Source organism: Macrobrachium nipponense, chromosome 35 (genome assembly GCF_015104395.2).
Source record: "Macrobrachium nipponense isolate FS-2020 chromosome 35, ASM1510439v2, whole genome shotgun sequence".
NCBI classification, from domain to species: domain Eukaryota; kingdom Metazoa; phylum Arthropoda; class Malacostraca; order Decapoda; family Palaemonidae; genus Macrobrachium; species Macrobrachium nipponense.
The window spans coordinates 40,512,564-40,532,647 of record NC_061096.1 but is presented as its reverse complement, the minus strand read 5'-3'; the positions used below and the strand labels follow the sequence as shown (position 1 = coordinate 40,532,647).

General features: G+C 36.4%; 1 protein-coding gene across 2 annotated transcripts in view; it reads right to left on the bottom strand.

Moving 5' to 3' along the window:
• Positions 1-15,410, bottom strand: part of LOC135208669 (uncharacterized) — a 51,692-nt gene extending 36,282 nt beyond the window's left edge. The window contains exons 1-2 of one of the 2 annotated variants that reach the window (XM_064241099.1): positions 6,853-6,923; positions 5,819-6,221 (exon numbers count right to left, since the gene is read on the bottom strand). In XM_064241099.1, the coding sequence (XP_064097169.1) occupies positions 5,819-5,894 (76 nt within the window). In that variant the 5' untranslated portion in view covers positions 5,895-6,221; positions 6,853-6,923. Of the gene's footprint in view, positions 1-5,818; positions 6,222-6,852; positions 6,924-14,608 lie in introns of those variants that run through there. The other variant, XM_064241100.1, reaches the window with a different exon arrangement.
• Between the last annotated feature and the right edge of the window lie 4,674 nt (positions 15,411-20,084).

Genomic DNA, 20,084 nt, shown 5'->3' with positions numbered 1-20,084 from the left:
ATTCCCAACTTTGCCATTCAAATAAGAAGCCATTAAGGGTGGCAGAAGCTTAGCTCTCGTAAGAATGCTTAAACGTTTTCCTGCTATTATTTTTTAAATTTTGTTTTTCACCATTATTAAACAGTCAAATGACCTTTGACCTTAGAGGCATCTGCCCTCACCCAGAGAACAGCAGATGTCTGCGAGAGGGCACGCAGACAAAACATTAACGTCTGAAAATTTCAAACCATGTCAAAGGTCAAGATATTTCCTAAAGTTTTGGTGAAATGTATTGGATTATTGTAGTTGAAATGAAATGAATACAGAATTAGGCCAAAGGCCAAGTACAGGAATCTATAGGGCCATTCAGCGCTGAAAACAAAAATTGTGAGTAAAAGTTTAAAAGGTGTTACAGGAGTAACACCTCGCAGTGGCACTATGAAACAATTGTTAGAGAGGGTGGAAAGTAGGGTGGAAGAAAGAGAATATGAAAGGAGGTACAGTATAAGAAACGAAGGAGATTGCAGCTAGGGACCGAAGGCACGCTGCAAAGAACCTTAATTAATGCCTACACTACCTCCCCTACGGAGAGATTATTGTAGGAGAACCCGGTCCATTACATTGATCGTAGTGTAACCTTTTTCCTTCTTGATGTAATTTGTAAAAGAACACGAAGTAAGTATTTTTGTTGTCGATGTAATTTACAAAAAAGAAAATACGACAACAAATATTGAATATTTTAATATTTCGAGCTTATCACACTGGCAGGCAAGGACGAACAAATACACAAAATATTTAGTACACCTTAATTACCGTTTCAATATTGCTTGATTTTATTAATTTTGGGATTTCGTCTCAAAGCGGCTGATCCTTCAAGATTCTGGATCTACATGAAGTATTTTGTTTCGGATTAATATATATATATATATATATATAATATATATATATATATATATATATATATATATATATATAAAGATATACGCCACGAAGGAAAATAAACAACGGAGTATCCGAGAGACGTCGAAAGGTCTCGCGGGATACTTTGTTGCTTATTTCCTTCGTGGCGTATTTCTTTATTTATGGATTTATCACGTTCCTAACTTTCGTGATTCAGTTACACACACACACACACACACACACACACACACACACACACATATATATACATATATATGTATATATATAATACATGCATATATATATTTATGTATTATTTATACACACGGGTGTGTACGTCCTATGTGCATGCGGTCATATATATATATATATATATATATATATATATATATATATATATACATATATATATATATATATATATATATATATATATAATGTACACTTGCAAAGGATACGTACAAACAAGACCTCTCGAGATACAATCTAATAATGTTCATTTACTTAATCAGTCCAGGCTTCTGCTTAAAGAGATGTCCTCATATCTTGCCTCTAGGACTAATATAACACAAGCATACCGAGAACTACATACGAACCTTTGATGAATATACTCTCTCTATATATATATTTTATATACATATATATAATATATATTTATATATATTATATAATATATATATAATTATATATAAAAAAACATACATACTACATACATATATATATATATATATATATATATATATATATATACAAAAATACCAAAAAAAATACATACATACATATATATATATATATATATAATTATATTAATAATATTATATATATATATATATATTATATATATATATATATATAATTTCACTTTCAATTTAGGACAGCAACGAAAACGAACTGCTGAAGAATATAGTACATATTTTCTTGTGAGAAAATTTTTTTATTTCATCTTATTTCCGGCTAAGGACAACGACGAAAGGCCAAACTTCTTGATTTCCCCTCGGAATCTTTGAAGGAAACGAAAAAACGTGAAAGCTGATGCCCAGGGCGACGGAGTTCCGTGATTATAACTAAGAAAAAAAAAAGGAACATTTTTTTTAATTACATGAAGTGAAGACATGGTATAGATTTTAGCAGCGACATAATGTTATTCCGGACGAGTATGGTTCAATTTGTTATGTTGATAATGGATGAAGTCTGTCTTTCTTTACAAGTGAGAGAGAGAGAGAGAGAGAGAGAGAGAGAGAGAGAGGTATTCTCTATTAGGCATTATTCTCAAATTGGCCATTTATTTTATATAGGTATAACCTCAATGGTCGTTCCATAATTTATGTCACTTAGCAATAAAGATCGCACTAGGCCCATCTATAATCTTACTGTCGTATGCAAATTCAGTCAGTTTTATTCCCATATCTTACTCGGCCTGCTACGTGTTTGATTTAACTTTTTTCAGCCTTTCGCTAAATTCTAGCTCAAAGGAACATGTGCTGAATATCCTTGTTCCTAGAAATGTAAAATTTACAGATATATATACTATCATACATATACACACAAACTTTTAACTTAAATTGGGATCGAACCCCGGTCTCTCAAATGAAAATGAAAGGTCAGGGCGCTACCAACAGACCCTATATTACAATATTTGTAATATACATATATATATATATATATATATATATATATATATATATATATATATATATATATTATAACATACAATACACACACACACACACACCCACACATATATATGTATATATATATATATATATATATTTATATATATGTGTGTGTGTTGGTGTGTGTGTGTGTGTGTGTGTGTGCGTGTGTGTGCATATATATACATATATAACGTGTATATATAAATATATTATATATATAATTAACTCATTCTCATAAACTAAAACAAATTCTAATTCTTATTCTTAATCTACAAATATTTATAAAACTTTCCGAAGCAACTTCCAAAAGAATCCTATTTAGTGAGAAACGATAGGAGCTAAATGTTATTCCAAAATAAGCGGGATAATTAAGTGATTGCATTAGGATAGCTCTCTGCAATGGCGTGTAATCTATAACAAATTAGTTGTGGATAAAATTTGCCTATGGTGCTCTTTGTTATTCCGTGCAACTTTTAAACGAGCACTTCAATAATGATGCAAATGAAGGTATGTCTGGATATATATATACAGTGCTCAATATTGAAAGGGTGATACCACGAATATCTCAGCTGTTCTCTTGTTGTGTGAATAACGCATAACAAAAGTCTTGCACATTTATGCTGGGTGTGAATAATTCTCTCTCTCTCTCTCTCTCTCCTTCTCAGAACATTTGTTTCGTACAGACGTGAAAAACAATAGACGCTCGTGAAACTGTATTTGCATGCAAAGGCAGATATATATATATATATATATATATATATATATATATATATATATATATATATATATATATATTACAATCACATATATATAGCTATATGTATACAAATATGTATATACACACAATATGATATATATATATATATATATATATATATATATATAAATATATATATATATTACACACACACACACACACACACACTATACCCGAGCACTTGTTGCATCTTCGAAAATGCATGTCTTTAGAATGCTGGCACACAACAAACTGCAAAGAAAGCTAAAGTGGGAAAACCAAAGCTGTTTCGATGATTCCCACTAATCCACGTCATAATTCCACTCTCAACCTTAATAAAGTAAAATACCCCAAAAGACTTTCCCCAGATATAAATCCGGCCACTCGAGACTGGGATCCACTCCTATCGCAAAACGAAACAATTGTTGTTGTGATTGCTAAGAATCCGGGAGCGAAGATGAAGATGAGCATCTCAAGAGTGAAGTGTGAGTTTCAGATGCCAAGGACCATACCCCTACTTGCCTTCGTATGCCCCGTCTACTACGTCTCAGTGGTATGCAGGGTCAAATGGAGGCAACGTGGTTAGGTAGGCTTATGCAGAAACTGGACTGGGAGTACTAATGTTATTTTTTCTGATGTCAATGATCGTTTATTAATATAGATTAATTATCTTTGCACTGTCAGTTAACGAGACTATCTATATATATACATTATATATTTTTATATTATATTATATATATAGATATATATACTATATATATATATATATATATATATTATACATGATCCATAGTATTTAGCTATACGTTTAAACCGTCGGAAAGAATAACACTAACAACTAGCTCCCTAAAGACGAAGATATGAAAGAGTAGCCAGATCTAAGCCATGGAAGCCAAAAATGAAAAATACATTTAAAAAATAAACAACAAAATTAATTGATTATGCGGATTTGGTAATTTCGTACACAACCAATTAAAATTAATCGCCTTATATTTTTTCATAATGCTGATTTTGAAATTGCACCGCTTGGATTACAAAGTCCATGATTTGCAATTTTAATGTCAGAATTAGGTCCTGGTGGTATTTTATATTTCACGTATAATTAATAGAGCGGTCATTATGAACTGTGTTGCAAGTACATCGTATTTGTGGAAGTAAATATTTTATGCTTGATAAAATTTCATACACATACAATATATACTATATATAGTATATATACTATGTATTTGTGTTTGCATGTGTGTGGGTTACTTGTGGAGATGTGATTAACGAATCACGTGTTAGAGTGATAATATATATATGCGTGTAAGCCACGAAGGTAAGTGTTTCACTTTCCTTCGCGGCTTTATACTATTTACCTTTATATATATAATATATATATATATATATATATATATATATATATATATATATATATCTATATATATATATATATATATATATATATATATATATATATATATATATACGTGTATGTGTGTGTGCGTGCGGGCTCGTGCAAAGCGTACATACAAAGCATAAATGCCTATAAACGGAACTTCTGCTCTTAAATTAAAACGCCCATCTGAAGACTGGGAAGTGTTCAGATCTACAGAGAGAGAGAGAGAGAGAGAGAGAGAGAGAGAATCCGTTTGTCTGTCTGTCTAATGTGGGGAAGGGGAGGTTGGTGGGGTGGCGGGGTGGGGTGAGGGTTGGGTTGGTCGGTAAGGGGAGGACAGCCGGAGGTGGAGTTTGTAACCCAAATGTCATAGATTCATCGTGCTAAAGGCCAGGGGAAAAGTCTTGATTCCCAGAGTAGCAATAAAACGCGGCGTTAAGGAGAAACAACACGGGAGATTGTTGTTGCTCAAGGAAAAAGTGTTATTGCTCAAGCACGCCAGTGTTGTTTTGGAAAGGGAGAGTTTGATGACAGAAAAAAAAAAGCTTTGAATGGGTACAATAACTGGAAACATTGTGGATAGCTTGAAGTATTAAATACTGATTGCCTTGGGACCGGTTATAGCATTATTAGGTCTGAAGTACTAATGATGAAAATATATTCGTTTTTGAGGCCACTTCTATTAGTATTAAATAATGAGTGTCTTAGGATACTCTACTGCATTATTAGTTCTGTAGTACTAACGCTAAAATTCTATTGTTGTTTTCGTGCCTATCGTTATTAATGGCATGCAGTATTATTAAATAACAATTGTCTAAGGATAGGCTAGAGCGTTATGACTACAATACAATTGATAACATTATACCGTTTTTGCCATTGCCATAGTCATTAGTACTATAAGGCATGCAGTATTAAATAGTTTTTGTCTAAGGATAGACTAAAGCGTCATTAGTTCTGTAGTACGACAAAATTAAGCCGTTTCTGCCATCGTTATCAGCACCACTACCAGCGACGAGATTCGATGTTACTATCATACATACACACACACACACACACACACACACACATATATATTATATATATCATATATATACTATATATATATATATATATATATATAATATAACTTTAACAACAAAAACAGATGTGTTACATTTTCTTAGTATTTACCTCTGCCATCGACAAGATCCGGGTAGACCTCACCAGCCACGCTGTGACCGCTGACCCTGACACGGGGTACTTCCATCACGTGACCTGGATTCCGTCATGATGCTGGGCCAGGAGTAGACGAATGCAATATAAAGACTTTTTTTTCTATGCCTATGTGGCCACAGTCAGTAGTTGATCAATCACAAAGTAGCAGGAAGTTATTCACAAACTCTCCTTCCTTTTGTTGATAACAGATATGGTTCTAAGAGCTAGGAAGTTTCCATTTTGTTGAAAACGGATAACATTACTGGAGGAGTTTTCAAAAATACCGATTTTATCTAAAGTAATGTTATGGGCCTTTACTGGAATCGTTAATTGGATAATTCATTTTCTGGTGTCATTTAATATATTTCTTTTCTGATATCTGTAGAAAAAACAAACTGAAACTATCAGTTCGCAACAATGCACATCTGAACAAACAAATATTAACTATGGATTGACTATTTTCACACTGTCTTTTAACGTGTCTATATATATATATATATATATTATATATATATTATATATATATATATATAATATATATAATGTGTGTATGTGCGTGTACATTTGTGTCTGTGTTCGTTATGTAAAATTGTGTTAACATATCCATATATATTTCGTGCACAAATATTATGCATACATGTAACTAAATACAGAATATTTTCTTGAATATCTTTAACATATATTGTTGTCCGAATAAATACATCTTAATATAAAACAGCATTTGCTATCACACGAAGTCACCTCTGTCAAACACTGAAACACTGACAAGATATTCATATATCTCTACACCGGTCATAACAAGAATCTCAGCTTTTCATAACATAAATTCCTACATTATTTCGTCGTTACAAATCCAATGCCGTTTCGTTCTTCCTACTGTGTCACGAAACAGTCACCACAAAAACTGACACTGCAATAGATGACATTACGTAACAGCGAGTAAGAGAAACGGTAACACAAATAGTAGTGTCAGATGTGGTCTGTTTGTTTTCCTTCCTCGCTCCGCTTACACAAGGAAGAAGAAGACCCAGGCGGGCGAGAGTCGAGCGGGCGAACTGTTGATGCCTGGGAGCTCTGTGTGAGAATGGCCACCCGACCTTAGTCTCACTCCACCAGGCTCTCTCTTTTTTTCTCTCTCTCTCTCCCTCTCTTCCTCCTCCTCCACCGGAGCAACCATCCCTTCATACTCCCATCTATGCCACACATCGCTAACAGGCTCCTATACCTGCCTGCGTGCCTCTGGTTCGCTTAACAACAACACGAAAATTAACACTAAAACAAACGCAATGCCGGCAACGACAGCAGGGATCCTCTCTCTCTTTCTCTCTCTCCTCCTCCTCCTCTCTCTCTCCCTTTAAATGTTAACACCGAGCCGATATCTATGGGTAACCAGTTTCTATTCTCCCGGAGAGGCTGTTTAATTAATTATCTTACATTAGAGTGTGTGGACGATTTTTTTCTCGTACGCTAATTAAAGTAGGGACATGGGGTGGGAAAGGTTTGGGGTTGCGGCATGGAGGGGTGCGAGGGGGGGAACGTGCGGCCTTGCTCTCTCCGAACGAAAGGTGGGTCAGGTGAAGCCCCTTATAATGTGTATTATAGGAGTCTTGTACACTATACGCACTTTGATCTTTCCCGTAAATGACTTTCGTTCATAAAAGGAACCGTATTTATGTCTTTTTATATATATGGCGATGAAAAAGCCTTACATACAGGGCTTTGAGAAAAAATAGCAATCCCGTTTCCTGTTTGGTTTCATATATATAACCAGTCAGTTTGTATGGGTGAAATAAATATATCCTCTAAATGCTCTCCATAAAAGCTTTTCATTAATTATGAAAATAGTTCTGCTGTAGAAGCAGAGAACTCTGAGCGAGGGACCTAGGCCTATCATGAGGGACTTTTAGGTATTATTAAAGGTTTCAGGTTTATGGGGAACCTTTCAAGCATTTAAAAATTGGAGATGAAATTTGAATTGAGAATTCCGTAGAGGTATATTCCTCTAATCTCTCTCTCTCTCTCTCTCTTCTCTCTCTCTCTCTCTCTCTCTCATCTCTCTCTCTCTATATATATATATATATATATATATATATATATATATATATATATATATATATATCCATATATACACACTACTACAGGTGATGAAAATACGAGAGATTGGGTGTAGGTCCTGACCAGTTTCGACTTTTATAAAATGATTATAATCACATGTATATACTATGGATATGTTATATATAGTATATATATATGCACACACATATATATCATATATATGTTTGTTGTATATATATATATGTATATAATATATATTATAAAATATATAATAATAAATATATTTTATATATTTATATATATATAGAGAGAGAGAGAGAGAGAGAGAGAGGAGGAGGAGAGAGAGACGAGAGAGAGAGAGGAGACAGAGAGACAGAGAGAGAGAGAGAGAGAGAGAGAGAGAGAGTTCAGACACAGTAGATTGGTTATGATAAAAAAAATTAAACCCCTACCCTAAAGAGCTTTTCACAATACCCTTCACGTTAGGCTTAGGGGAGATCGTAACTCGTTTTAAAGAGTTGATTTACTTCTCACATGAAAGAACGGGAAGGTATAAAAGCGGGGAGGCTTTTCAGATACCCTAAATGAAAAAAAAAAAAAAAAACTAGGCTAGTATATACCTTAATTTGAGATGTTCTTTCAATAAAAGGTTATAATCAGGTAAACGTACTTCATCTGTCTAAATATAAATATATATATATATATATATATATTATATATATATATATATTATATATATACTGTTAGGGCATAGTTTTTCTTTTATACAATGTTTGTTAAAAGCAATTGCTTTAGTGGCATCAATAAGTTTCTTGCAGGTATCTTCATACCGACGAAGTTTTTTCCGATTCTCGTTCGTCAATTTCTGGTGAAAAATATGCAGACTTCCTTCTTCCATTTATTGAATTTTGTCGCGACAGCTGTTTCGCCTTATGGCATTATCAAGCGACTACTGCCTTACAATCTGGCCTTTCGGCCTATTTATTTCATCGTGTGGGAAGTATGACCTTGAGGTATGGGTACTGGTTAGTCTAGGGATTAACAGCTTAGGGGTGTTGTTTTGGATACAAAGAATATAAGGACATGTACCGTGACAATAAAAGTGAAAGTTTAAACAGTGGTTAAATAAAAATTCAAAATGCAATGCCATGTGCTAGTGTTTCCTTAAATGTATGTATAAAATTTAATATGTTACATGGTTTTAAATAAGAAATAAAAAAATTACATACAGGAATAAAAATGAATGTAGAATTCTAAATACAGGAATAAAAAAAATATTTTATAGTATGCATAAAGGTACAAGTCAGATCATTTCTGTTTATACATAAATGTATATGATTTAAATATGAGTGAATGAGCGTGTGTGTGTGTCCAAATGGTCTACGTTGGTTAACGGCTGCAGATTCATGTTGGGCGGGGTCTCAGCGACCTAAACAAGGATGTTACTTGGCTCTCGCTGGGTGACTGGGTCTTCTCGTGTCTTCTAAGGGGCGCGATGTTCTCGGTGGGTTGGTGCGTGCTGTCTGGTCCCTGTTGGCTTGCGTATTCCTTCTCCTGCTGGATGGGAGTATATGGTCCGATTCTTGTTGGACGTTCAAGGTCGGCTTCTGAATAGCGATGCTCACCGCTTCGGTTATTAGGAGGCAACCATAGTTGTCTTCTCTGTGCACGACTTGGGTGCCCTCTATGAGCTCTTGTAGAGATGGCTTCCTGTCGTGAACATCTATGTAATGTTGATGTATGGCCCCTTGATTTCTATGAGCCAGCAGACGTCTCCGAAGGGTCGTTGTAGTGTGCCCGATGTAGTTTTGGCTGTGAGATTGACACATCACTGGACAAGTAAATTTGTAAACTACGTTCGTTCACATCTCCTTCGGTCCCCCGGAGCGGTGCTGTTTTTCATTATTAGGGCTGCTACAAGGTTGGGCTTACTATATATCCTGAGGCTTATTTTGTGGTAAGGGGCTTTTGGGGTTACGCCTCTGTTTATTATCCCGCGTAGTGTGCAGCAATCCTCCTTGTATGCAGACCCATAATGTACACGATGGTAAATAATCAAGTTCTCCTCGTTTTTCGTCGTCGTGTTGGGTTGGTAAAATTCGTCCATTTTCTTTTTAATCGCTGCTTCGATCATTTGATCTGCATAGCCGTTGTTTCAGCAGTTGGCGAATTCGATCGAGTTCGTTATGTATTTCTCTCCATGATGAGCTGTGTGTGAAGGCTCTTTTGACATACACACTCACGACAGACTTTTTTTTATGTGTCCGGGCATTCCCCGCGTACGTTCAAGCAACGCCCAGTGTTCGTTGCTTTCGTATAAACGGTCGTCTTAAACTGTCCTTCTTGTTGTTTTACCAGGACATCAAGAAATGACAAAGTCTTCTGCTGGCTGTGCTTTGTGGTGAAGTTGAGCACTAGTGGGGATCCTATAGCGACTCCGTCTACTTGTCGAAATAATTCCCCCTGATGAGAGAGTAGTACTAGCCTTCAGCATATCTCAGAGGACATCTTCGGAAATGGGCAGCGGGTTCTTCTCGGACTTGTATACACGATCAAGGATGATGTCGATCGTTTCTTCGACGGGAACATTCGTAGACAAACTCTCAACTTCGAGTGAGGGAATGTCGTCTTCTGGTCCCTTTCCCTGTAGGAGATCAATAAACTCCACCGCTGATTTCAGTGAATATGCACTGGGTATGTAAGGTACCAGCAAATAATTCAGGACCTTCGCTATCCTATAGGTTGGGGATGTCATCTGAGAGATGATGGGGCCTTAGGGGGTTGCCTGTCTTGTGAGTTTTCACTGTCCCGTAGCAGCAACCGGGCCCGGTTACTGCTACGGGACAGTAAAAACGCACAAGACAGGCAACCCCCTAAGGCCTATCATCTCTCAGATGACATCCCCAACCTATAGGATAGCGAAGGTCCTGAATTATTTGCTGGTACCTTACATACCCGGTGCATATTCACTGAAATCAGCGGTGGAGTTTATTGATCTCCTACAGGGAAAGGGACCAGAAGACGACATTCCCTCACTCGAAGTTGAGAGTTTGTCTACGAATGTTCCCGTCGAAGAAACGATCGACATCATCCTTGATCGTGTATACAAGTCCGAGAAGAACCCGCTGCCCATTTCCGAAGATGTCCTCTGAGATATGCTGAAGGCTAGTACTACTCTCTCATCAGGGGGAATTATTTCGACAAGTAGACGGAGTCGCTATAGGATCCCCACTAGTGCTCAACTTCACCACAAAGCACAGCCAGCAGAAGACTTTGTCATTTCTTGATGTCCTGGTAAAACAACAAGAAGGACAGTTTAAGACGACCGTTTATACGAAAGCAACGAACGCTGGCCGTTGCTTGAAGGCACGCGGGGAATGCCCGGACGCATAAAAAAAAGTCTGTCGTGAGTACGTATGTCAACAGAGCCTTCACACACAGCTCATCATGGAGAGACATACATAACGAACTCGATTGAATTCGCCAACTGCTGACAAACAAAGGCTATGCAGATCAAATGATCGAAGCAGCAATTAAAAAGAAAATGGACGAATTTTACCAACCCAACACGACGACGAAAAACGAGAACTTGATTATTTACCATCGTGTACATTATGGGTCTGCATACAAGGAGGATTGCTGCACACTACGCGGGATAATAAACAGAGGCGTAACCCCAAAAGCCTCTTACCTCAAAATAAGCCTCATGATATATAGTAAGCCCAACCTTGTAGCAGCCCTAATAATGAAAAACAGCACCGCTCCGGGGGACCGAAGGAGATGTGCACGAACGTAGTTTACAAATTTACTTGTCCAGTGATGTGTCAATCTCACAGCCAAAACTACATCGGGCACACTACAACGACCCTTCGGAGACGTCTGCTGGCTCATAGAAATCAAGGGGCCATACATCAACATTACATAGATGTTCACGACAGGAAGCCATCTCTACAAGAGCTCATAGAGGGCACCCAGGTCGTGCACAGAGAAGACAACTATGGTTGCCTCCTAATAACCGAAGCGGTGAGCATCGCTATTCAGAAGCCGACCTTGAACGTCCAACAAGAATCGGACCATATACTCCCCTCCAGCAGGAGAAGGAATACACTAGCCAACAGGGACCAGACAGCGCGCACCAACCCACCGAGAACATCGCGCTCCCTAGAAGACATGAGAGGACCCCAGCGAGAGCCAAGTAACATCCTTGCTCAGGCGTGGCCACGGCTCAGGTCGCTGAGACCCAGCCCAACACGAATCTGTACCTGTTAACCAACGTAGACCATTTGGACACACACACACACACACACACACACACACAAACACACGCTCACTCACTCAAATTTAAATAATTCACATTAATGTATAAACAGAAATGATCTGACTTGTACCTTTATGCATGCTATAAAATATTTATTTAATTCCTGTATTTAGCTTTCTATATTCATTTTTATTCCTGTGTGTAATTTTTCATTTAAAACCAACATGTAACATACTAAATTTTAAACATACATTTAAGGAAACACTAGCACATGGCATTGTATTTTGAATATTTATTTAACCACTGTTTAAACTTTCACTTTTATTGTCACGGTACATGTCCTTATGTTCTTTGTATCCAAAACAACACCCTTAAGCTGTTAATCCCTAGACTAACCAGTACCCATACCTCAAGGTCATACTTCCCACACGATGAAATAAATAGGCCGAAAGGCCAGATTGTAAGTCAGTAGTCGCTTGATAATGCCATAAGGCGAAACAGCTGTCGCGACAAAATTCAATAAATGGAAGAAGGAAGTCTGCGTATTTTTCACCAGAAATTGACGAACGAGAATCGGAAAAAACTTCGTCGGTATGAAGATACCTGCAAGAAACTTATTGATGCCACTAAAGCAATTGCTTTTAACGAAAATTATACATAATATATATATATATATATAAAAGTATAAATGTACATAAGTATTTATACACAAATACTCATAAAAGCTAACACACACACACACACACACACACACACACACACACACACACACACATATATATATATATATATATATATATATATATATATATATATATATATATTATATATATATATATAATATATATATATATATATATATATATATAATATATATATATATATATATATATATATATATATATATATATATATATAGGTGTGTTAGTGTGTGTGTACTGGAGAAACTAAGCTCCCAAGTTTTCAGAAGGCCCCATTATCTACGAAAAAGTAATTCTACAAATGGCACGAAACGCGCCGGAATTTCGTCGAACACTCTACACCTATTTGTAAAATGTCTTTAGCAAATGGCATCAGCGTGCGAACTGGATAAGAGGCATTTTTGAATCTTGCTGATGACGCTAGACCCGAGAAACCTTGCTACAAAGTCATCTTTGGATTCTTGTATCCTTCAACAATGCACATGTTTCATTGTTATGTACAATTTAACTACTCAGTAAAAATCATGTTCAGTGATTAACAACATACCTTTAACGCAGCTTTGTACGTAAAAATCTGAGCAAAGATTTTTATATCAGAATTTTCTCTCGCTGTTAATAACATAATTTTTCTTTAAATCGTACTATTTAAATCACAGCGTTCTTCAAAATTATTTCAACTGAACCATACTACAGTATCAAAATCTACTTATTTTCCTTTATTACCGTACTTGTAGAAAGAAATTAAGTTTCCCGTTACTCATGCGAGTTTTACATGTCCATAAGTTTGTTATCCAAAACTTCCGCCTGTACAACCACTAAGTTCGAATAATACATGAGGTTACATCATAAGTTTGTTTAAAAAATCTTCACGGAAAACTTCTTTGCCTTTTTTTGAAAGAGAGAAAAAAGAAACCCTCCAAGAACGACAGGGAAGGCTTAACTATGGTTAAAAATGTAAAAATATTTAGTACCACCATCTAGTGGTGTAAAGACAAAACGGCGCCAATTCGAGCAGAAACTAGTTCTTCAGCAATATGGTTCCGTGTTGGTCCATATATCCGGCAATCTATGAAGTTGTCAAGGTCTACGTGACGGAAATGCTTATAGGTTACTTAACTGGAGCATGAAAAATAATAACGGAAAATTTGTTCACCACAATGTTTAAAGACAAACGTCCGCACAAATTTTTACCTTCAAATCCCACTCCCTCCACCCAACCCCCTACTTCAATAAGACCCGTGGTGCCGATTTCCATCTAATTTCGATATGACTAAAATCGAAGCTACCCACTAGGGCTAACTGTTCAAATGGTTCGATCCAAACACATGAAAATCGTTAATCTCGACGATAATTCACTTCTGTGCACACATGGCATATGTTGCAGCTAACACATTGGACGCCATGGGTAAACCCACAAAGAACCTAGGCCTATAAAACGTAAACTTAGCTTATGATATGCGTAATTGTGCATTGCTTAATGCCTTCGCAAAATTACAGAAAGTACGCAAATTACCACGTGGGCGACTCATGGTAATAATAAATACATTATATATATGTGTATACACATAAATAATATATATAACAATTTTTCTTGGAACTGTAGACCTAGTATTGTCAAACTCCTGCATATTTAATGTATATGCCTATCATATTCACTGTAACTAAGGAATGACTACGTTCTATAAAACAATCGTAACTACCACCCTTAGTAGAAGAACAAGTAATTTAGTGCAAGGACAAAGTCCCACTAACCTTATCAATGACTAGGCCTTAGCATGAAGGCCTTGTCAGTTCTTGGTCCGCTACATAACGCATCAAATGGTAGTACCAAAGTATGGGAGTGGTTCCTGGGGAATATAGGCCTACGAAATCTCGTCAGCGGCAACTCCTGATGTTTTTGATGCTTCGGTTTTTTCAGTTCAGTGTGGATGACTAACGCTTCTTAAATTAATTTTCAAAAAGTATCACGTCTGCACCGTCCCTGGACCCGTTGTCACTGTAGTCTATAGACTTAATTTTCCAAAAGCGTGGATAATCTTCCTTGATCACTTGATGTTGACATTGTGTACACAACGATGCGTTCACGACAGGAGTTATTTGTTGTTAAGATATTTATTACTGATGTGCATCACCAGATTAACCGATAACCACTGACAGCCATTGCGAACTTGCGATATCGAAAAGTTCGAAGCCATAACATGGCGTTTGCAGGTGCGTCAAAATCACCAGACTCAGTCGACTTTTGGCGGATTGATGGCCTCACACTTACGGTCGTCGGTTACAATGGTAATATGGTGTATGGGGTCCATAACTATAACGTCTGTCACTTTTTTTCCCTTAATAACTGGCCACTAATGAATATCGCGTTGTTCACTTGTCTTAAGGGCCCCATAGACGTTACGATCGCCGGATACGGTTATCTGAATCGTAAGTAAATCTCACTGTCTATGGGGTGATCGTCCGACCAAAAGTGGGCGGAGTCCGTCGGCCTCTCCGACCAACTCCCAACCTGCCGTTGCCAGGTTCGTGACATCCGATTTAGTCCAGGTGGCCCGAGGCCTCCACATCTATCTCGTGATCTGAAGATTTACTTCAGTTTCACCGAGACGCTGAAGCGGCAACATGGCAGCTACGTCCGCAGATAATGAGTTCTGGGAGGAGTTTATTGAACGTCGTAAGAAAGCGAAATTAAGCTCATGATAAATTATTTGGAAAATTATTGAAGAATGATATATATATATATATATATATATATATATATATATATATAATGTTGCATCTCGCATAGTCTAATGGCATATACGGTAGTTTAGTATACAGTAGGTCGATGATCCGTTAATGCAGAATAGGCACTTAAACCTACGGTTCTGCAGCCAAGTAAGTGAAGTGTACAATTTTCAATTCTTGTACACAAGATTTTTAGCTTATACATGGAACACTGAAATATTATTGAATATATAGTCATCGACTTTTATTTTATTTTATGTATGGAAAATAACAATGTGATTAAACAATAGTACTACTCGCACACACACCAAGTATATGATATATATACATACATACATACATATATATATATATATATATATATATATATATATCTAATAAAAGGAGCCCATAAAAACACCAAAATACAGAGAGAGAAGTATATACTATATTTCAGAGACTGCTGTCTTCCTCTTCAGGTAGATTCATCTACCTGAAGAGGGAGACAGCAGTCTCTGAAATATAGTATTTCTCTCTCTGTATTTTGGTGTTTTTTATGGGCTCCTTTTATTAGATGGAATTCTGTTATAACAGAACATTTTTACCAGTCACATATATATATATATATATATATATATATATATATATATATATAGTACTTATGTGTGTGTGATATTATGTATTCAAGTATTGTGTTTGTATGCTATATCTGTATGCATTAGGAGTACTGTTGTTTAAATTACATTGTTATTTGTCGCACAAAAATTAAGTTTATGGCAATACTTTCAATAATATTTAAATTTTCCTTGTTTAAATAAAGAATTTTGTGTAGAAAAGATCTGAAATTTGTATTTTTACTTGGGTACAGAACCGTAGGTCTAAGGGCCTATTCTGCTTTAACGGAACTGTAGACTACTGTACCTACACCAGGCTGTATACCACTAGAATACGAAAGATGCTGTGTATGCAACATAGTTACTGTTTACCTTTGTAAACGCGTGTTGCATTGCTTTACATGTCTCTGGGATTATTATGCCCCAAGGAACGACTTGCAGCATGTAAGCGAAATGAGTCTAGTAACCTCTCGTGCAATGATTTTGGTTGTGTATGTGTGTGTGTGTGTTTTCTTTTTTCATTGTATGTAATAATTCCATGTCGGTCTGCTCCTCCAGGTAATCGAACCAGTCACCAGGGTAAAGTTTCAATTAATTAAAGAAACAAATGTGAGATCATTCATTTCATTTCTTCAACCATAGTTAAGTACAGGCTCTCCTTTTTCGCTGGGGTTTGGTGAACAGCTCGGAATGGCCCGGCGTGGGTCCTTCCTCCCCTCCCGCCTCCCCGGTCCCCTGAGTCCTGACCGTGGCCCCTCCCCTAGTAGTATCCTCTGGCCAGTGATAGAGTGGTGATGTATCGTGTGTCTCTGCAAACACCTGCGTTATCAGTAATCTTCGACCGGCATTGCACTAGATACAATGGAAACCTGATTTTACAAGTTATTTAGGGGTTATTGTAGCAGAAGCAAAAATATTAATATGGAAGAGTCCATTAAAAAGTTGGTATAAGAACCAGTATACGTTAAGAGAAGGATCAGTTGTTTTTCCTCAACCGTTTAGGCTATTCTAGCCTACTAATTGAACCATGTTGTATCGAGTTGGGAGACACCAGCTCAGGCCTATACTTTGATGCAAGAATGAAGCAACTCTAAAGCGGCCCACACACGCTCAAATTTTTGGTTCAATTTTTTTATGTCAAATTATTTGACATGAATTTGATCGTGTGTGGCGTAATTTGATGGCCTAAAAGGTTTGATGTCAAATTTTTTACTGATCTGATTTCAGTAGATATTTTTTGAGCCAACGTCAAATAATTTGTGCGTGTGTGGTACCTAGCAATAATTTGCGCAAATTAGTTAGTGATTAGACATAATCTGAGGAGGACGTGCGCGGCTCATCGTCATCATGGCTCCAACAAAACATGAAAAGAAATTTTTCTTGAGCTTATTGATGTTTATAAAAGTTTACCACAACTTTTGAACATTAAAAGTGACTTATAGTGACAGAAATAAAAAAAGATATGGCATATGAGACTCTTCTACAGAAATTCCGTGATTATTATCCGGAAGGGACGAAGGAGGAGCTGAAGAAGAAAATAAACTCACTGCGGACGAGCTTCCGAAAAGAATAAAAAAAAAAAGTTCTTGAAAACATCAGGTTCACTAATTCTCAGTTCATTTAATAAAGGAGCATGACCAAATCGTTCACGACACAAATACCATTGCTGGGCCCACTTTCGTTTCTGTGTGCTCTTCAACGCTAAGCCAAGAGCCAACGCTGTATATGCATCCATAATGACACTCGGGAGCAAAATGAAAATTTGATGAGAAGTTTGAGCGTGTAGGGCGAACGCCAAACCGTCAAATAATTTGACATAAAAAAATTGGACCAAAAATTTGAGCGTGTGTGGGCCGCTTAATAGTTTAATAAGTGGATATTCCTACGCCCTCCTTCAAAACAGTGCTCGATATCCAAGCAGATTATCTTGCTATAATGCCAGAGAAGTATTTTGCCGTCAACAGAGCCCCAAAGGATGAGTGTGTAAGTATAAAGAGCATAAAATATTATTTGGCCTGATATATGAGTAGATATTATTCATATTTATCCTGGATAATAAACCAAGTAGCATATAAACGTATTGACGGATAGTTTGTGAGTAAGGAAAGCTTTATATATATATGGTTTGGCCTGCGATGTGAGTAAATATGCTTGTTCTTAAATAGGCTAGACTTAATAATTGCAGTTTTAATCTGAGTGCTTGTAGCATTAAAGATGATAATTACAGTAGTGCTACAAGTATTCGTAGTATTATAATTAAAATAGTAACGGCAATGATGTAATACAAAATTAGTACCATACATTATATATAGGCCAGAAGGTTGAGTCAACTTCGAGGTGTTGAATTGTAGAACTGCGTGATTACAAATGTTTGAATTGGTTTTTATATTATTACATTTTTTCATGCTTAATCTGAGTAATAGAGACACGGGTGATATTAAACGAGAGTGCAATTTCCTATGGTATTTCGGGGCAGTTAACTAGGAATTGTCACAAGAACGAAACTAAAAGTGGGTCAGGTCTATGGTTGTGTGTGGCTTGGGGTCGGGGCGTTTTTTGTCAGCTCTTTGAATTTATTGATCAAAGCTGGATTCATTGAAATTCATTACAAATGTACATCGGTATAAGAAATTATATAATGATAAAGTTTGATCAATTTGCAGTATTTAGGAAATATAAAATTAAAAAGAAAATGTATTGGTTATGTAATTGTTTTACGTGTAAAAGAGGTTTAGCGTACAGGCTGGTCCGTTAGAGTGCCGTAGTCCGAAGATTCAAGTTTTACATATTGATCTTAAAACAACGCCTATTTTTATAAATCTAGTAATAGGAATAATGAAAAGGGGTTGATGTAAAGCAGTACTGGTGAGATTATATGAGGAATTCGCCGTCTTTTGTTTTTATTTTACTTTCATCCCAGAAGGGCTGGTAATAACTGGGTATTCCGCGGAGCTTCCGCCATGCTCAGTACCAGACCCTGGTAGTATTCTCGAATTATCATACATGTACTGCATTGTACACACCTTTTAGCACAGTGTTTGGGCAAAAAAAAAAAAAAAAAAAAAAAAAAAAAAAAAAAAAAAAAGTCTATTAGCAACGATATCTTCGTGCGGCAGTCTCTACATTTACGATAATTAATTCGAAATACATTGAACCTCTTCGAACTGCGTATTTACTTCCGTTTTCTTGTAATATCTTGACGTTTTGCTTGTAATGTCTTATGACGTTGCTTGTAATTTATTATATATATGTCTTGTATTGGCGTTTCTGATAATGATTTATATTGACGATACTTGTAATGTCCTGTATTGACGATGCTTGTAATGTCCTATATTGACGCTGCTTGTAATGTCATATTGACGTTGCTTGTAATGTCTTATATTGACGTTGCCTGTAATGTCCTGTATTGACGATGCTTGTAATGTCTAATATTGACGTGGCTTGTAATGTCTTATATTGGCGTTGCTTTTAATGTCCTGTATTGACGTTGCTTATAATGTCTTTTATTGGCGTTGCTTGTAATGTCCTGTATTGACGATACTTGTAATGTCTTATATTGGGGCTGCTCGTAATGTCTTGTATTGACGATTTTGTATATAATGTCTTATATTGATGTTGCCTTTAATGTCGTATATTGACGTTTGCTTGTAGTGACATAACTTGTAACGCCTTAGGAAGACCTTCAGTCTCGCAAGCAATGCAGTCAGGAGGACTTTGTAACTGGGTTAATGTACTATACTGGATATGACTGTGAAAGGGTGGAGAGGGATGAAGTTTGCTTCGTCAGTGGAAAGGGTAAGAAGTGCAAGCTTTGTGAAACTAGCAGCTGTGTCACCGTTAAGTAAATCATTAAAGTAATTTGCTCGGCTAATGTTTCATAATTCAGATTAAAGCCAAGTAATTCTAGT